General features: G+C 47.1%; 1 protein-coding gene across 6 annotated transcripts in view; it reads right to left on the bottom strand.

Annotated features, from left to right (window-relative positions):
- LOC125704918 (type II inositol 3,4-bisphosphate 4-phosphatase-like) overlaps positions 1-19,946 on the bottom strand; it is a 143,651-nt gene that overhangs the window by 32,850 nt on the left and 90,855 nt on the right. For all 6 annotated transcript variants that reach the window (XM_048971067.1, XM_048971066.1, XM_048971068.1 and 3 more), the window contains 3 exons: positions 10,611-10,725; positions 7,969-8,038; positions 4,895-5,042 (listed from right to left, as the gene is read on the bottom strand). In XM_048971067.1, coding sequence (XP_048827024.1) covers positions 4,895-5,042; positions 7,969-8,038; positions 10,611-10,725 — 333 coding nt within the window. The remainder of the gene's footprint in view (positions 1-4,894; positions 5,043-7,968; positions 8,039-10,610; positions 10,726-19,946) is intronic.

The raw sequence follows: 19,946 nt of genomic DNA on the forward strand, positions 1-19,946 counted from the left end.
ACGTCTGCTAACTGGAGTTTCCTCCTGCTTGTCAATGTCACCCCCAACTGCGATGGATCCAGCAGGGAGCACGTCGTTCCTGCCTGGATACGGAACTGCCAGTCATCTGACTATCCCTCAGAGACATCAGTCATAACTCTGCCCCTGTGTCAAGCTGAGGTTATTGCAAGGCTTATTATTCAAAAAGTCATATAGCAAATTTCAGTGTATTTATATATTTCACCCAAGACAACTAACTATCCCTCCATCCATCTGTTATCGTCACTACTTAATCCTCACTGTGAGGAAACCAGAGCTGAAAACCCCCACAAACACAGGGGGGGCGTGCAAACTCCACACAGAAGAGACCTGGGATCTCAGGACCTTCTTGCTGTGAGGCAGCAGTGCTAACCTCTGCCCCGCAGCGCCGCCCAGCAACTAACTCGGTTGAAATAAAAATAATATTGAAAACTCATTCACGAAACCCCAAAAAATTGACACATTACTTTTACTAATCGCTTCTAAGTTCAGGAGTAACTGCGTGTTACATGTAATTATTAATAAGACACTAAGCGCTGCTGAGGGGTGTCTAGAAACCTTGTGGCCAGGGGCAATTACTCAGAAGTGTGGGGTTTCAGAGGGCCAACCTTATCATTAGCCAGTGATATGATTTGAATAGGTGATTGACAGCACAGGGGGCACTCGGGGGGCGAATAAGCTTTTAGCTGATTTAGCTCCGCCCTATACACGTCTTTGCCATTAGTATAAGTTCCCTGCTCCACATAAGCATTGTCTCTGCAGCCGTGAGGGTCACGTTCATCCTGCATCCCCAGCTGATGCTAAAGGGAGGTAAAACGTCAACCCGGCCCGACAGCTCTGCTGCTCTCCTGCTGTCCTGCTCTAATATGAAAACACAATAAAACTTTCAACAGTGTTACAGAAACCCCTGGAAGAGTGTTTTTTTTTGCCTCTCATTTAAGCACAAGGGCACCTCTCCTCGCAAAGTGCAGTCGCTCTTGTTTTTACCGACAACCTTGAGTCAGCTTGACAAATAATATCTTTTGTAAGTGCTAAGCTGTGCTTTCTGCTCAACGTAAAAGAAAAATTATAATTTTTTGATAATATTTATTTTTATTCACTTCAACAAAATCATGTGGCTTTTAGCATGAATTGTCATGTCCTTATATTTTTATGCAAGATATATAAACTGATTTATTACGGCGTAGCCAAGTTTTCAGTGAAAATGTTCCTTGGCATTCCAGGCTTAGAGAATCAGAGAGTTCCTTCAGACCGACCGCACGTGCCCCACGCGCCCCACGCGCCCCACATGCCCCACGCGCCCCACGCGCCCCACGCGCCCCACGCTCCGCACGCCGCCGTTCCCAAGCCGGACCGGCGTCCCAGCAGTCGCACTCCGCCCAGCTGGCTGTTGACTCAGCTGTGCAAATGTTTTAATTCCTCTCTGTTGATCCTACTGTCATTGCGGAAGTTTCATCCACAGCCGCGTTGGGAGAAGGTGGACGGTGTTCAGTCAAAATGTCTTCATGCTCTGCAAGAAGTTCATGATTCCATCTCTCTTATCTAGGAGCTCGGGACCGAAGAAAAAGCCTGAAGCACAAACCACATTTTCCAAAACCATCTTGGATGACTTTTGACTTAAACTATATCCTCCAGCCATCAACGTCAAAGGAAACTCCGGTAGGCAGAAAAAGCTGTAATATCAAGTCAGAAAATGGTCAGTTCTGGATAATCCAAGTGCTGGCCTTGAATTTGCTTTTAATAGTCAAACCAAATTTAATGATCGTGGAACACTGTTATCTTACCTCTCTATGTCTTTTTTTTCCACCAGTTTGTAATAAACAAACTTTCGCTGACTACCCTCAGATATGTCTGTGCCTTTCACCACATTGATTCTGCAGGTGTTTTATTGTCTTTTTAACCCCCCTGGAAACAAATAAGCCTTTGAAGACACTACAGAGTTGGAAAACCTTGCAGCAAACAACAAAATATCAGCATGTGACTGGTGCAGATTTACTTTAACTGGATTTTGGGTGATTGGAAGAGAGGCGACTCAAAATAAGCATTCAAACTGCAATAAGCGCTTAACTGGGAGCCCTGGCAAATGTCAGAAAGTTTAATTTAGTCCACACTGCCCTGACGGACTGCCCACTCCTGAAGTAACGGGGTCACACTTCTCAAAGGTTATCGGTCACATAAAGGAAGTCACCTCTGACCAAGCTCTCATTTACTTCATTGACAGTAGTACCTACTTTGTATTATAAACTGTTACAGATGAGAGATTCGTATCTCTGTCATCCAGTGGGAAGGTTTCTGTCCCTAACACTGCGGTGACCCACCACTCAAAATCACCTGATCGCTGCCCCAACACAAGCCGAGCCCTGCTGTTCGGCTCTCTCTCTGGGCTCATAACACACGTGTCCACTAGCCAAAGCCCAGCTTTGCTAAACGAACAGTTTCTTTTTCATTCTGCTACAAACAGGAGCTTGAATCTTCGCCTCGGGGATCAGTGAGTTTATAACATACCATCAAAGCCCAATTATGCAACTCGGGCTGAAATGAATCGATGCTTTTGTTCACTGACTACACATCGCTGTGGCACTAGCTTGCTGTTCGTAATAAAATCAAATATTTATGGGGCGCGGTGAGTATTTGCCAGAAGCAAGGGTTTCTCTGATAAAACATCGCTAAATTACAAAACCACAACATACCCTATGTGTTTTTCTTTTAAAATCAAGACACGTTTAGCAAATCCGACGACAACGCCTGCTCTCACATGGGACAGCTCCGCAGGAAATGGAAAATGGAAACAAGCGGGAAGAAAGCCCTCAGCTTCTCACTCGTGGTTCTCTGTGTCCTATCGCCACATGTTCCACTGACCGCAGAGTTAACAGGGCTGTCAGACAAATTCATGCCAGCATTGTAAAATAGGTATGATCCACTGAGAACTTTCACCAAATCGATTCCTCCTGCAAAATTTGTTCCTCCTATTATCTCTTGTGCTTAGGAGTTTGAGGAGACCAAATTCCATAAGTTCTTGACAAAACCCTGTGTGGTTCAGTGGGTTACTTCTGTGATCAGAAGGTCAGCGGTTCAAATCCCAGGTTTGCGATCCTGTTTTCACTGTTGGGCCCCTGAGCGAGGCCCTTGGCCCGGATGCTCCAGGAACTGCCTGACCCTGCGTTCTTAAAAGTGTCCACTAATTACGTAATATGTAAATGTTCGAAAGCAAGATCCCTTTTCAGGAAGCTGAACCACTACTGGACCAGGACTCCAGAGTTCGGTAATCCTGCTCAAGGTCACACTATGGACCCGCGGGCTTTAACTGAGGCAGAGCCTGATGTGCAAAACATGTGTTTTCCTCAAATCTCTTATTTTTGTGACACCGTCATATCTCACTTGTGATTCCTAACTAACCAAACATCTGGTACCAAACACACTATTTAACTTTTTATCCAGATTTTCAGGCTTACAGAGAAGCTAAGCTGCTTCGCATAAAAGCACCTGTCAAGGAAATAAAGTCATCAAACCATTTTCATCCACAAGGCTTCACTGCTGTCACTGTGACAAACCCTTGAAGTACTGGCAGGGGGCGCTAGCCAGAATGTTAACTGAAAGCCTCAGAAATGACATTAGAAGTGCTTGTAAACGTGTCGAGTGTTCCGACATCAAAGAGAGGGGCAGAACTTCACCTCATCAGAGAACGGGGGACGCTTATTCCAGAGGAGCCCAGAAAGAGCATAATCAGCTGGCAGGATAGCAGCGCTGTGTAAGAGATTATTTTATGGGCCAGCCAATCAGGTCCCTTCTCACAAACCAGCCAATGAGCATACTGCTTACTGCAATGCCAAGAACACTGGCTGAACGGCAGCTTGGGGACAGAGCTACGGTGTCACAATGTCATGCCGAAAAATCCTGGTGATCAATAAAGCGTGAAAACCTGCACACGTGTCTGACGATGACCCTGTACGGTGCATCTCCAGTAAAACGGCACCATGTCACTCAACAGAAACCGCAGGACAACAGAAGTGGTGAAAGTGATCAGTCCTGACGGATGCTGGCCTGCCTGAGGGAGGAGCCGGAAAAAATCAGGAGAAACACAGACTCGCTAACAAACAGGGACTCGCTAACAAACAGCCCCTCTGCAGAGACTCACTAACAAACAACCACTCTGTATGCACTCGCTAACAAACAGGGACTCGCTAACAAACAGCCCCTCTGCAGAGACTCGCTAACAAACAGCCCGATTGGAATTATTCAAAAGCACTTCCTTGTGCCTGAACCACAGATAGGCCTGGTGTAATTTCACCTTATAGAACTGCTCCCAACACATTTAGCTGCAAGTCCTCTCACTTTAGAGGGAATACAGCAAAAATAACCAGACCTCCAGCAGACAGACTGGCGAAGTTAAACATACTGTATGAATAATTTCTATTTCCCTACATATAGCTCTCTCTCTTTCTCTCGCTCTCTCTTTCTCTGTCTCTTTCTGTCTCTCTCACTCTCTGTCTTTCTCTCTCCCTCTCTCTCTTTCTATCTCTCTCTCTATTTCTTTCTCTCTGTCTCTCTCTTTCTGTCTCACTCTCTGTCTTTCTCTCTCTCCCTCTCTCTCTTTCTCTCTCTCTCTCTTTCTTTCTCTCTGTATTTCTCTCTCTCCCTCTCTCTCTCTATTTCTTTCTCTCTGTCGCTCTCCCTCTCTGTCTCTCTCTTTCTGTCTCACTCTCTGTATTTCTCTCTCTCCCTCTCTCTCTCTCTCTCTCTCTCTCTATTTATTTCTCTGTCGCTCTCACTCTCTTTCTTTCTCTCCATCTCTCTCTCTCTCTGTCTCTCTCTCTCTCACACATTATCGTGGCTGGCGCGCGCCTCTGGGATGAGACCAAACCACGGAGCCCTTCACCTGGTCATGTCCTCCTGTATGTACAGCTTGAGGAGTTGTTTCGGGATGTGGAAGGACAGGGTACACTCCGCCATCTTCTCCCGCACCAGCATCCATTTGCTGTCCGTGGTCTGAAACCTGTACACTTTACATACGGGGTTCCTGAACACTGCAAGGCAAAAACAATGCAAAGTGTTATATGACATAATGTAATGCAGGAATACATTGTTGCGTAGATGCCAAGTAATAGCCGCCTGTTCCCCGAAGGTTGCTGGTTCGAATCCCATCCGCAGCAGTCACATGTCCACTGGGCCCTAAAGCAAGGCCCTTAACCCCCCCGAAATCCATTGATGCCATATAAACAGCCAACCCTGCGCTCAGACCCCAAGCGTCACTCTCACCTCCGTACCTCCGTGTGTGTGTGTGTGTGTGTGTGTGTGTGTGCATCTCAAAGGAGGACAGGGTGGGATGCGAAAACTAAAGAATACCAATGTATCTGTGCATGTGCAAATGGTAAATAAAATATCATTTAACTTAACCATCAGACTGTAAGGTTATAATGGGCATTAGTTTTACACCGAAGGGCAAGCGTGATGTCAGGGCTAAATTTACCTGCTAGTTAATGCTGCACTACAAAGGGGCAGTGAGCTAAAAGGTCACGCATTAACAGAAAACTTTCGAGTTCTGCATACAGTCATTTAGAGAGAACCAGGACACAACCAGGAGAACAGGAAGCACCCATAACCCGAGGTGGATATAAGGCCAACAAGCTTCAACCAACCACTTGAGTTCTCTGTGATTGTCACTTACACTCAGTTGGCTGGTTGAAACACAATCTTGATTTGGATTTTTAATTTCTGGACCTGAACTATCCACCTTTGGCCGTAACTCCCTTTGAAAGTGAGCTGCCGGGGTGGGGGAGGGGGGGCGGGGGGTTGCATTTAGAATGCTAAGCTGCTAAGCTCCAACAACCCCCCGGTACACACGTGAGTGAGCATGTCAAATCATAGACCAAAGATCGATTCACAGCAGGAGCAAAGCCTAATAACAGAGATTACAATGAAAAGGCGATGGGAAGAAATGGACGCAGGAACGCGGGCAGTGTTACAGAAAGGCGTGTCGACGGGATCCTGAAACTCAGCAGACTGTAACGCAACATTATTTAAGGCTGAGGCGACAAGTGCGGCACATTAATCTACAGTCGTGTTTCCCAATCCGGTCCTCGGGGGCCTGCAGACGGTCTGGCAGGAAGCTGGGAAGGAGCAAAAACAGGCCGGGTGGGGAAACGCTGGTCTACAGCATCAGAAGATGTATGGACACAATTAGGATGCCAGTTATACATGTGGAAACGTTTTTGGTGGTTAACTTGCATATTTACATGCTATTCTTGCGATGGATAATATTTGAAAATGCATTGATATAAAAAATTGCCCTTGTGCAGGGTCGTTACACGCCTCCCTCTTATACCTTAAGATATCTTTAAATTACTGCATGACTCAATTGCTAGCCGGATATCCAAACATCTCAGCTGAGTATTATGTAATTCTCTTTAGCTTTTGCATTATTTATTTCTGCGAAGGCAAATTTAGGATAAATAATTGATGTGTACGTCACTCACATATGTTATATCTAGTTTTATATATATATGTGTGTGTGTGTGTGTGTATATATTTATATATATATATCCAGTATATGATTTTAATGACAACATTTCAAACGGAGTTTCAGTGTAACGCACATCCTTCAAGGTTAACAGTGGTGGAGCCACATTTCACTAGACCTTCACTTTGAAATGAAGCTACTGCCGTTTGTATTCCTCCCGCTACAGTGTGTTTGTCTCCCCATCTTGTTCTCACTTTTAAGACACACACACTCTGTTGAGGGGTCTGAGCTCAAGGTCCCTGCAATATTTTGTGGGGCTAAGGGCCTCACCTAAGGCAGCTTCTCTGTCAGGCAGGGGATTTAAACCAACAACCCTCTAATCCCAGACACAGAGGCAAAACCCACTCAGCCACACGGTTTGGTTGACCCAGCAGGAACTCTGCCCCCCTCCTTTTCACTGTGAGTGTCCGCAGCGCCCAGCGGCTCGACAGTATTAAAGAGCGAGACATTCATCAGCAGAGATGAATGGTGCAGAGATCCGCAGAGGTGCGGAGATCCCACAGCCCCCTGCCCCCCACATAAATCGCGAAACATAAAATACAGTGAGTATCAAACATCCAGTCCATGGCCCCGGGGGTAGGAAGAGTCAGCCGAGGACCCCGACCCACCGGTGCCATAAAGGGTGGGACGACCTCGAACCTGCACACGCCATTAAGCTGGCGGCCAATCACCTCCCTCAATCTGTGCGGAGGCTGTGCAGCGGGGCGACCTCGAACATTCCTGCGGGCCGTGGGTCAGAGCACAGGCAGCACCATAGAGAGCGACGTGTGCGATCAAGTGAAGTATCAACACAAAGTCACAGAGAGGACAAACACCACGGCCCACTCAGCAGGTGCCTACATTTACCGTTATAGAGTTAACGTTCATCCAAAGCCGCATGCATTTTTGAGACAGCAAGGTCAGACAGGCCCTGGAGCAGCTGAGAATGAAAGGCTTTGCTCAAGGCCCCAGTGCTGAAAATACTCTGGGCTTTGAACAAACAACCTTCTGATTACAGGTAAAGCAGCAGAACCGACACATGAGAAGAGCCCTAAAAAAAACGCAAGAGCGCTCATGCTGATCCACATGCTGATCTGTGTTACTGGCCGCCACCAAGCAGTGGGGGGGGGGGGGGGGGGACCTCAGTGTGCGGATAATGCGACAGTCATGCCAGGAAGATCTCCTTTCCTCGTTAGTTTAGCTGTAGATGGGTACAATAAATTATAAATAAATTACTTGTGAAAGAAATCAATCTAGCTGTTCTGCTTCCCTGCATTACTGGGAATGAAGATCAAAAGTGTTTCTTATAAAATCAATATTAAAAAGTTATTTCCAGCTAGAGAAGATGTGTTTTTTAAACTCTCCATCTTTATTATCAGCCATGAAGCGGAGGTAGGCAGTGGGAATATGCGCACTTTGGGTAGCAGACTCTCTGCGGAGCGACGTCGCCTCACCTGCACTCGTCAGCGGGCCGCTGTCTCCGCCTCGCAGGGACCCCTCTGGCGGGTCGCAGACCACCGTGTGCTGAACACAGAAACGAAACACGCAGGCGGGGATTTTCCAACACTCTCCACTGAAGAAGCAGCAGCAGACTTTTGTTTTCCATTAGAACAGGTACAGAGACTTTGGACTGTGTTCGTTTCCATATAACCCATAACACACCTGGGGTTTGAACTGGCAGAGAACAATTCAGTATGTATCAGCAAAGACAAGGGCTGTGATTGTACACGTACTCCTGTGTGGTCAGGTTACATGTGCAGTTCAGAGCGTGCAGTGAAACGAATGGATACATTTCATACTGAGTGACACCTATATAACAAATAGATGCTGTACATGGAAAACATTATGCTAATTGTGGCTTTGAGTTGGTTACAGTTTCACCGCCGACGCCCCCTGTCTGAGACAAAGTGAAATCGCCTGGCTAAATCAGCGCCCCCTCAGAAGATGGCGCCCTAGGCCAGCTTCACCGCCAGTGCCCTCTGTCTGAGACAGAGTGAAATCGCCTGGCTAAATCAGCGCCCCCTCAGAAGATGGCGCCCTAGGCCAGCTTCACCGCCAGTGCCCTCTGTCTGAGACAGAGTGAAATCGCCTGGCTAAGTCAACGCCCCCTCAGAAGATGGTGCCCTAGGCCAGCTTCAGTGCCGGTGCCCCCTGTCTGAGACAAAGTGAAATCGCCTGGCTAAGTCAGCGCCCCCTCAGAAGATGGCGCCGTAGGTGGTCGCCTATGTTGCCTAATGGGTTGACCGGCACTGTCAGAAGTCGAGTGGAAAACTCTCCTTTATAATGTTTGTGACGGTACCTGATCTACTTTGCATGTAATCCAGATCGGGGAACTGAAACACACACAGGCAGACGTGCAGCTTTTAATTAAGGCGCCGGTGACAGAGAGCCTCTCATCCCTCCAGCATCGCCGTCCCTCACATGTAAAGCCGCCTCCTTTCCAGTTTGCTCCACGGTGCCATTAATCAGCGAAACTGGCGTGCTAGACGGCTGACGTGAGTTATCGGTGTAATTACAGGCAAATCTCCCCCGACACGGCAGACTTCGCAGTGGCTGGCTGACGTGAGGCAGTGCTGCCAGCTTCCTGTAGGGGGCGCGGGTGTTTCAGAGGGATTCCGGATGAAATGAGGTAATACTAGGTACCAGCAGGAAAGGCGAAAAATAGCCCAAAGGCCTTCAGATTCAACTTAGCATTTCACTGTCCATAAATGTCAGATTTAAACATTTTTTTCCCATGAAAATTTTCTATTTATATTATTCTGTTATCTCTTATTTTCTGCTCTTATTGCAAATCGATGCCTTGCCATTATCTCTTTCAAAAACTGTGCTCCAGTTATCTATTCAAATGTACTGATCAAATGATGTTCAGCCAAAATAATATTGGTCAATTTCATCCTCAATTTTCCCATAGAAGCCAACAAGAAACCCCACTAAACTGGAAACTAAATAAAACTTAAAAACGTATGATGTTTTTGGGAGATTCATAGTGAAAACAAGGTCCGGGGTCCTGCAGGAACCGCATCTCTACAGCCCTTAAAGATGGTCACTTCGAATTTTCGGTGTCACATTCTGTCTTATTAAATCCAACACAGTCAGATGTTCAGCTTGTACCTGCTGGTAAAATGCTCAGTTGTATGTTTAGGGTGCAGCGGCTTCTCAGCCTGAACACGATCAGCTAGCTAGCAGCTTTAAATACAGGCTGTGCATACAACAGCAGGATAGCATCTCCTGCTGGCGGGGGACGGATCCACAGGAGAAACCTCCCCAGCCCCCCCCTCACTCCACAATGGCAGCCATGTTCCAGCAGTACTGACCTTCCCCTCATGGGGGCGGTGACTGACCTCAGGGCACGCTGACTGGGTCCCGACTCCCCCCAGGTAATAAATTGATATTTACAAAGGTGACTGCATTAAGACGTTACAGAATGCTGATTCTGGAATACAGCGGGTGGGTTAATGATGTGTACATGCTGGTACATGGGGGGGGGGGGGTATGATGTCACCCACTCCTGTAAAACACCTGCCTTCCCAAGTGTGGGACCGTCCCAAGAAGAGAGCATATGGGGAGGGGCCAGGAGGATATATATTCCTGGAGGTACCCCTGTGGGGTGGGGCCGGGAAAGTACACACACACACACACACACACACACACTCATGAACATAGTCATATAAGCTCATACAAGTCATGCTTATGTCCGAGGCCCACAGTAAATAATATCCTCCGATGGAGAGACGTCTGAAAGTGGCCGCAGTAGGACATCAGCGGACGAATCTCTTAGTGTAACAGGCCCCGAACGGGAGGTGCAGCGGAGATGGCCTACAATGACCCACTGGCCATATCCAACCTGTAATCTAGTAGAGTGTAACATACATATGACAGACAGCTGCAGTATAGCAATGGCCGCTGCAGTGACTAACTCACTGCACACTGCACTGCAGTATTGTTTCATACACACTGTTCTTATTCCTACATTCCCTGCACTGACATGCACTCCTGCACTTTTTACGCATCCATCACATGCACGTTGTATATATCAGTCAGCCCCCCCGCAGAGGGTCCCTGCCCCCAGAGACTGCAGCTCGGCTTGACCGGTTACCTTTTGTCCCGTGGCGTCCGCGGCGGTGACCTGCTCGGTCTCTCCATTCTGCGCCTCCCCCATACTCAGGCGGCTCACAACCACTGCCCCCACAGCGCTGGTGCCATCTGAGGTCCTGGAGGGGGAGGGAATAGTGGCACAGGGCTATGACCGACGCCTTGGTGCCGAACGAGCACACACGTCTGCCGCATTTGTCTTCATCGCTCCTAAAAACCTCAGCCGGCACCTTCGCATCGGTGAGAAGCCTGCGGCCGCCAGCATCCTTGCTGACGGAGAGGAATTACTCCTCTGCGTGGGGACGGCGCTCTCCTAATGGCGATTGATTGCCCCACGGTGCCATCTTTATCCCCCAGTGGGGGCTGGTGAGAAGTAGAGGTGTCCTGTCAGCTGACGTGATCGGATTAGGGCAGCGGGAACGTCGTCCAGCATCACTATGAATGATGTAGCGTCAGTCATCCGTCCTCGGGTTCGAGGAAGAAGCTGATGACTGAGGCTTTGTGAGATGACTGCCAGTGCAGGTACCATGGAGAAAAAGTACGGCCTTTTCCGTCCCACAAAGCGCTAACACTCTCAGTGTCTGGAAATCAGACATTCATGCAAAATATTTAAGAAAATGTCACATTTCAGAGTCCTCCACCTAGACATAAATAGAGAACATTTAGTACCTCAGGTGTCTCACTCTTTGTTTGAAAATCTGGACATGAACCCACAAGATGAAAGTCTAGAGATTGTCTAGAGACTGACCTCAAACTACCTATAACGCTTTGAGAAGGAGACTGAGGAGCAGCCAGCACTTTGCCCTACCTCCTTAAGTCACAGGCCCAGCTGATTAAGACATGGACGGTGAGGAACCTACATCCTTGAGCATCCTATATGGTTTCCACGATCTTTCAAATGCTCACAAAATAGAGAATAAACATACGAACCGCTTCTGGAGAAGCAGACATTCACAAATGACACCATGTCAGCAGGCTCCATCAAACAGATTTTATGCCACAATTGCAGGGTGCTGGACAGGTGGATGTAGAACAACAGAGAGCAACCTGATACAGGACAGACAGCAGTGCAATAAAAGACAAGAGTCTAATATACGATATATTTACAAAGCTATAGGGACACCTGGCCATTACACCCACAGGAACTTTTGTGACGTCCCATTATAAATCCCATTATAAATCCATCCATTTTCCAAACCGCTTGTCCTACTGGGTCGTGGGGGGTCCGGAGCCTATCCCGGAAGCAATGGGCACGAGGCAGGGAACAACCCAGGATGGGGGGCCAGCCCATCGCAGGGCACATTCACACACCATTCACTCACACATGCACACCTATGGGCAATTTAGCAAGGCCAATTAGACTCAGCATGTTTTTGGACTGTGGGCGGAAACCGGAGTACCCGGAGGAAACCCCACGACGACATGGGGAGAACATGCAAACTCCACATACATGTGACTCAGGCGGAGACTCGAACCAGTGTCCCAGAGGTGTGAGGCAACAGTGCTAACCACTGCACCACCATGCCGCCCCCATTATAAATCCATAGGCATCAATATAGAGTTGGTCCACCCCTTTGTAGCTAAAACAGCTGCCAGTCTTCTGGGAAGGCTTTCCACAAGATATTGGAGTGTGTCTGTGGGAATTTTTGCCCATTCATCCAGAAGAGCATATGTGAGCTAAGGAACTGATGTTGGACTTGAAGACCTGGTTCGTAATCTCTGTTCTAATTGATCCCAAAGGTGTTCGATGGAGTTGAGGTCAGGGCTCTGTGCAGGTCTCATGCTTTCATGGACCTTGTTTGTGCACTGGGGCACAGTCATGATGAGGGCCTTCCTTCCCCAAACTGTTTCCACAAATTTGCAAGCATAGAATTGCCCAAAATGTCTTGGTACGCTGAAGTATTAAGAGTTCCCTTCCCTGGAACTAAGGGGCTGAGCCCAAACCCTGACAAACAGCCCCATACCATTATCCCTCCTCCACCAAACTTTATATTTGGCACAATGCAGTCAGGCAGGTAACGTTCTCCTGGCATCTGCCAAACCCAGACTTATCTATCAGATTTCCAGACAGAGAAGCGTGATTCATCACTCCACCTTACACCACTCCATCCGACACTTGGCATCGCTCTTGGTGATGAGAGGCTTGCATGCAGCTCCTCGGCCATGGAAGCCCATTCCATGAAGCTCTCAGTGCACAGTTTCTGTGCTGCAGTTAATGCCAGAGGAAGTTAGGAGTGTTGACAACTTTAACACACCTCAGCACTCGGCGACCTGATCTGTCACTTTACCTGCCACTTTGTCACTGGGATTCTGTTGTTCCTAAATGCTTCCACTTTGCAATAACAGCACTTACAGCTGATTATGGGATATCTGGCAAGGAAGACTTTTCACAAACTGACTTCCTGCAAAGGTGGCATCCTGTGACAGCACCACGCCTGGATCCACTGAGCTGTTCAGAACGACCCGTTCTTTCAGGAGTGTTTGTAAACCTGCCCATATGGCTTGGTGCTTGATTTTATACAGCTGTGGCAGTGGGTCTGAATAAAACACCTGAATTCAGTGATTAGGAGCCGTGTCCCAATATGTTTGTCCATATACTGTAAAGATGATAGAACATTAAATTAGTAATGAACAGGAGAGTAAAAGGGGAAGAGAAGGTGTACAGTACAGATAATGTACAGAACTGGAACATTAAGAAGATGATTTGTGGAGTTTAGCGAAGCACTGGCTCCTCACTGGCAGGTCTGAATACTTCCTGAATGTTCTGCTGCATAATGAATACTCTGGAGTGGGGGGGTGGGTTGGAGGTATTTCCCTAGGAACTACAATCCCAGCCCTAACTTTTCCTGCTACAGGAAATCTGTCTGCTGTACCCTCACCAAAGGAAACACAAATCAAGGTCAAGTCAAGTAAGAAACAACATTCAAATTAAATAACATGCCACCTAACTACCACCTTTTGAATACGTTTGAATTGATCCTGCACTGCGGTGTATTAAACTCTTTGACATGTTAGGGTGCTGTTTCAAAGCTATATCCCCTTTTATCACTCTGCAACGTTAGACGGTCTCTTGAGATGGGTATGCTGTCGCCGCTTGTAAGCGCTACTTCTGCATTTATAAATCATCACACAGAACGCGCCTTGACGCGGCTTTTTTTTTTGCCACACAGCATCTCATCCCTTCAACACGTGAATAAAGCATGTATTTAACATGTATTTACCCTACGGACACAGTAAATGCGCGTCTTTCAAACGGCGTGTAGCGACGTAATCCCTCTCACGCTTCATACCCCGACGGCGTTCCGTACATCTCGACCTGCCGCTCCATTTCAGCTTTCAGCTCCTCCTGAGCTTTGGCGTTAACTCGTATAATTAGCATAATTAATAATGGATTAAAGCCTGCACGGGTGATAAAGGTTATAACGGACATGGCAGCGATTACATGGTTACATAATTTGCTCATTTAGTCTGTCGACGATGCATTACAGAATTGCGGGATGTCATTCATGTTATCTTCTCTGTTGTTTTGACCGTGTTGGACAATTTTGCATCTACAATGCAGTACTTAAATCAAAATGAAAACCTTGTAAATGCTTGCATAATACGAGCTTGCAGTTTCCCTGCAGGTACGAATAGATCACAGCCGGACCCTCTGTGAGGCTCAGAATCCGGCAGGACCGCGGTACCTGTACCGAGGGTTAAAGGGCACTGTTTTGGTTGTATCTCTGATAGCCCTTTGGCTGTACCTCTGATAGCCCCTTGGCTGTATCTCTGATAGCCCCTTGGCTGTACCTCTGATAGCCCTTTGGCTGTACCTCTGATAGCCCCTTGGCTGTACCTCTGATAGCCCTTTGGCTGTACCTCTGATAGCCCCTTGGCTGTATCTCTGATAGCCCCTTGGCTGTACCTCTGATAGCCCTTTGGCTGTACCTCTGATAGCCCTTTGGCTGTACCTCTGATAGCCCTTTGGCTGTACCTCTGATAGCCCCTTGGCTGTACCTCTGATAGCCCTTTCGGGTGTCTACCTAGAAGGCAGGAAATCTGAACACGCTTAAAGCTGCCAATCCATATAAAGACTTTACTATGAATCATTAGTATAAAACACAGCGATCCACGCACGTATGTAAACAGCATTTACAGGTGGCTTGTCTGTTAACATCAGTAAAAGGCCTGAAGTGTCTCAGGAGGTATAAGGTACATGAATGGAGTACCTTTTATTTAAGTTCATTTTATTTAGCAGATGCTAAATTTAAAAAAAAGGACTATAAGACAAGGGTCAGCCTATCCCTGGGATTCGAACCAGCAACCTTCTGATGAAGACAGCCTCACCCCACCCCCACATATACCCTGGACCGCATGCCAGTTCACACACCTCATGTGACACAGAAAAACATGCAGGCTCCACACAGAGAAGGGACTCGAACCCTCAGCCCTGGTGCAAGGTGCCCGTGCCACCACTGATGCTGTCCAGGGTATTTTATTAAACCCCTAATGCTCAGACGCCGCATGCTAAATCCACCTCATGGGTCTTCCTTTCCATTCTGCTTAATCAAGCTTAGCTGTGAATGTAATGGTCACTGAGCACAGGTTACCCTTAGTATCTTCTCAACTGCACTGAATGTGGTTCTGCTGTTCTCACTTTTAGTCACCCGTCTTCAGAAACTCCACTTTAAATTTTTACAAAACTAGTCGATAAAATATTAATAAAAGCACGAGTGTAAACTTGAAGTAAATATGTCGACAGTGTAGCTACAATGCTGTGAAACGTCGGTTAATTATCAGATCCACCCGGAAGTGTTTTGCCTTCGCTCCATCCTGCGCTTTAATCACAGCGAAGCCCATCATGCCGTCAGGCTCAGCTAAACACCGGTTTAAAGCTGAGGTCACTGTGTTTAATCACGCCAAGGAAAAGCCTCCTATCTCTCAGTCAGATACAGTTAGAAGCGTCGGAGACATTGCCGGTGTCTGACGTGACCTGCACACCACGTAACCACCGAGGAGTTTCTGTGTAATGTCATAAGGATTCGTTATCAGTCATTAATCATTATTAAGAAAGTGCTAGAAAGTGCAACTCATACCCGCTGCTTTTTTAGGAGCAATCTTACTGCACCGTTAGTAACTAGCTAAACGTATCATCAGTTATTTTACACGTTCCCATTTAGGTCTTTTAAGAAGCCCACACTGTGACGTTTCTTCAATGGGCTATAAAAATATACTGTCTGTCTGTTGATCTCCGAAATGCAGTTTTTTCTTAAGCGAAACAGTTAAAAATACAGAAATATGACATGCGGCAAATTCATCGCTAACAAAAGCCAAAATAATCTCGGCTGGTTATTTTAAAGCCAGCGTTTTCCGGTGACCACAAGCGCTGACGTCTGCAGACGCGCTGTTCTGCTCAGCAGACTGTTCCTGAAAACTCCTGTTTTGTCCCTTTCGACAAACAGTGGTGTGAATCCACACACACATTGACAGTGAGCACAGGTTTACAGACGGACAGGCTGACAGACACACAGACGCTGCCCGCCTGTGTCGCATGGGTCTCCTTGGCCTTCCAAGACCTACCAGATCTATTCTGGGATCGGAAACTGGGCTTGCGGTCAGGCCAGCCAGCAAAATAGCCCCTAGCCCCCCCCAGAAGGTCCTAGCTCCTCTACTGGGAAGGAGGGACACTGCTGTTGTCCAGTTCAAACCTCTACTGGGGTATTTAGATTAACAAGGGCGTACACAGGGGCGGGGCCACAAGAGTATTGGCCCCAGACTAAAACTAACTGGCCCCCAGAGTGCCCCCTCCCCTGTCACTCACCACTTCAAAACACATCATTGGCTAATCATAAGGTTGACCCTGCTGTAGGAATTATGCCCCTGACATGCCCCTCACCTTAAATAAATCTGAGAACTGCCCCCGGATAGACCCAGAAGCACCTGCTCCTTAGTTCTGTAGAGGGGAAATGCTGCATGTCTGGGGCTGAGTACATTTCAGCAGTTTATAAACAGGGGCCTGTGTCCTGCCTTTCAGAACAGTACTAACCTTAGTCACCAGAAAGCCAAAACAGCAGACGGTCAGTGAAGAAACAGACACACTGTGTCAGTGCTGGGTTACGCTTTATAATATCTGCACCTTAATGCCAGTAGGCGACTATAATGTTTGTTATTATCATATAATGTTTGCTATTAATGTATATTAAAGCTGTTTAGGTCTGTTAGGATGTGAACACATAGTTACATACTGCTTAAGAATGTTCTATGAATGCATTATAAACACATTATGAAGGTGCACTTAATCTAAAGCATTACCCTGTGCTGATATTATCAGACACAAAGCAAACGGCGATATAAAGCTCAGTTAGTTAGTAACAAAGTTCTCCCCTGCTTTAGACAGCTAATATTGTTATAACTGTTCCTCCTGCAAATGCAAAGACGGCAATGCAAAGATGAGTACTGAAGTAAAGTAAACAGGAAACTGTCTGTGGTACAAAAAAGCCCCGAAGGGAAGGCCAGAGGCAGAAATGATCGATAGCCGCCTCAGATTTCACAGCACCACGCCGTCTGCGAAGACGCGTAGGAGATCCGAATGAAGAAGACGAACATTCGGTATCCTCAGGTGGGGCTTAAGCTCGCCAGGCTGTCCCGCTGAGAACAGCAGCCTTCTCTCCTGTGAGGTTTCCACCCGCATCCCGCCCTCCCCCTGCACTGCCCAGCAGAGACCACAGAAGGTTAACACTTCCATTTCATTTATGTAGCAGACGCAGTTACCCAAAGCAACTTACAAAAGCAACAGTTCCTATTGCAACTGGGGGTTAAGGGCTTCGCTTAAGGGCCCAACGGTGAAATGGTCACTCTGCTGACCCTGGGATTTGAACCAGTGTCCTAACCCCCCCCCCCCCATGCCACCCCTACAAATGCCCAGAAATATGTAACAACAAGGTGGTGGACATCTACAAACAAACATTCCCTCGTGGAGATTCGATCCACTCCAGCTGCTTAGCTCATCCAGGTGTCTTCAGAGATTAATGGCACAGAAGGATGAATATAACAGAGTGGAGATATGTCATGGGAGACACTGGGAGGCACTGGGAGGCACTGGGAGGCACTCAGCATCACCACTTCATTCGTGATGGGTGTCTGTTTCCATTGAATCAGAGCTTCAAATATTCCTTTCTGTCTGCAAAACCCATCAGCGATCAAACTGCAAACTTGATTTAAATCAAACTGCAAAATGAAGTTCTTCAACAAATCTGCAGCGGTGTGGATGTGGACAATTAACATAAACGTTTATATTTAATCACATCTCATCTATGCCTGCCCTTCGCTGCCTTCAACAGACAGCTGATGCAGAGGAGCCTCCATCAGCCCCCAGGTGCGTTCCTGTGGGGAGGGGCGCTCCCCAAGTCAGCGAACACCTTGCCCTGAGCTGGTAAGAGAACCTGGCGTCTCTTTAAAAGGTGCCAAGTTAAACACTGGAGCAGTGTGTAGGCACTGTAAGATATTCCAGACCAGTGGTTCTCAAACTTGGTCCTCGGGTCCCACTGCCCTGCTTGTTTTCCTGCTATCTCTGCCCCACACACAAGTCACAGCTGTCTTTCAGCTTCTGATTGGCTGAACACACCTGATCCAGGTAATCAGCAGTGTGTGGGACAGGGAGAGCTGGAAAACAAGCAGGGTGGTGGGTCCCAAGGACCGAGTTTGAGACCCACTGGTCTAGACCTTCCACTCTTTGATCTATAAGCAGTTTCTGAGCTCTCATGCAAGTGCATATCAGTATTTGCGCTATTCTGACCTAAGTCCTACTTAAAGATATAAAAATGGCCTGAAAAAAAAAAAAACATTCTCTTGTTTCTTTATTGAACACATTGATCCAACATCCAAGGCGTTTGAAAAAGGCTCGTGAATCTGCAGGATAATCAGTGCTATTAAGGGGGTAATTTCACATTAATGATCCAATCAATGAAAAAGTGGTCAGATGTGAGTCTGAGGGCCCTTACAGGAAACACAAACTTTTAGGTAACAGTCAATTCTTCTCACTCTGATGAGATTCATCAACACTGTTGGACAGGAGACAGTCAGTCAACCACTGACTAATGTTCTTTGGGGACCTCATCAGTGCCCCTCTGCCCTCCATCCAGGACTTGTACTACTCAAGGACTAGGAAACGAGCAGAGAAAATCATTGCAGGTCCGTCACACCCTGGACACAATCTTTTCCAGCTCCTCTGGCAGGTGCTACGGAACTCTGTACACAAAACCCACTAGACATAGGAGCAGTTTCTGCCCTCAGGCCATCACCCTCATAACAGCTAAGCTGTGTCACCTGCCTTCTGTCAAATTCCCCCCCTTAAACTCCGTTTGCACTCAGCCTCGCACCTTATACATTGTACAGTGGGTTACTCATGTGTGTATATTTCAAATTTAATTCCTTATATAGTGTAACTTATTGCTTGTATAGTATCATTTATTTTCTGTGTTCTAGGGAGTCTCTAGCACCTGGAACCAAATTCCTTGTGTGGAAGGAATTTGCACACTTGGCAAATAAAGCTGATTCTCATTCTGATAGAGAACTAGAGCAGAGTGAAGCTTATGGCGGAGTACCAGAAGAAAATCAACATTTTCATAAAAGGACTGCTGTGTTTTTCCAGAGACTACCTGTGTGATTCGCACCTACACTAGAAAAGCCGTCTGTATACAGATGGCCAGCAGAAATAAAAAAGTTAGACAACAAAACCCACATCCCAGCTGTGAAGCAGGTTGGCTGTAATGGTCTGGGACAGCTTGCAGTCACAGTACCAAGGAAACAATGACTTTTGGAGTTTACCGGAAAATTCTAAAGGGAAATCTCGGGGTATCAAACTGTGAGCAGAAGCTTAACAAGAAGTAGGTCATGCAGAACATCAGCCCTAAAGACACCTGAACCTATGACTCAATGCCTTTCACATGTTGGAAGGTCCATGCAAAGTTCACAAAAGTCCTCCATACCATATTAGCAGGAAAAGGAAAGGTCTGGTTGCTGGTAAAGATGATGCCAACAGATACTAATTTGCATGGCTGATGTTTCCTCCAGCTGCGTCAGTTTCCTCTCGCAGTCCAAAAACATGCAGTCTAGCTGAATGGCATCTAAATCGCCAGTAGCATGTCTGAGTACAGTATGTGCCCTGTGAAGGACTGGCATCCCGTCCAGGGTGTGACCTCGTCCTGTGCCCTGTGATGGACTGGCATCCAGCCTCCAAGTCCCAAAAGACCTCAAACAGGAGAAGTGTTTAAAAGAAGGCTGGATGTGTGAAAAGGTGTGCTGTTTATTTAGTTGAAGATCAAAGGTCTTAAGGCTTGACAAGCTGGGTAACACAAGA

Source organism: Brienomyrus brachyistius, chromosome 12 (genome assembly GCF_023856365.1).
Source record: "Brienomyrus brachyistius isolate T26 chromosome 12, BBRACH_0.4, whole genome shotgun sequence".
In the NCBI taxonomy this organism is placed as follows: Eukaryota; Metazoa; Chordata; class Actinopteri; order Osteoglossiformes; family Mormyridae; genus Brienomyrus; species Brienomyrus brachyistius.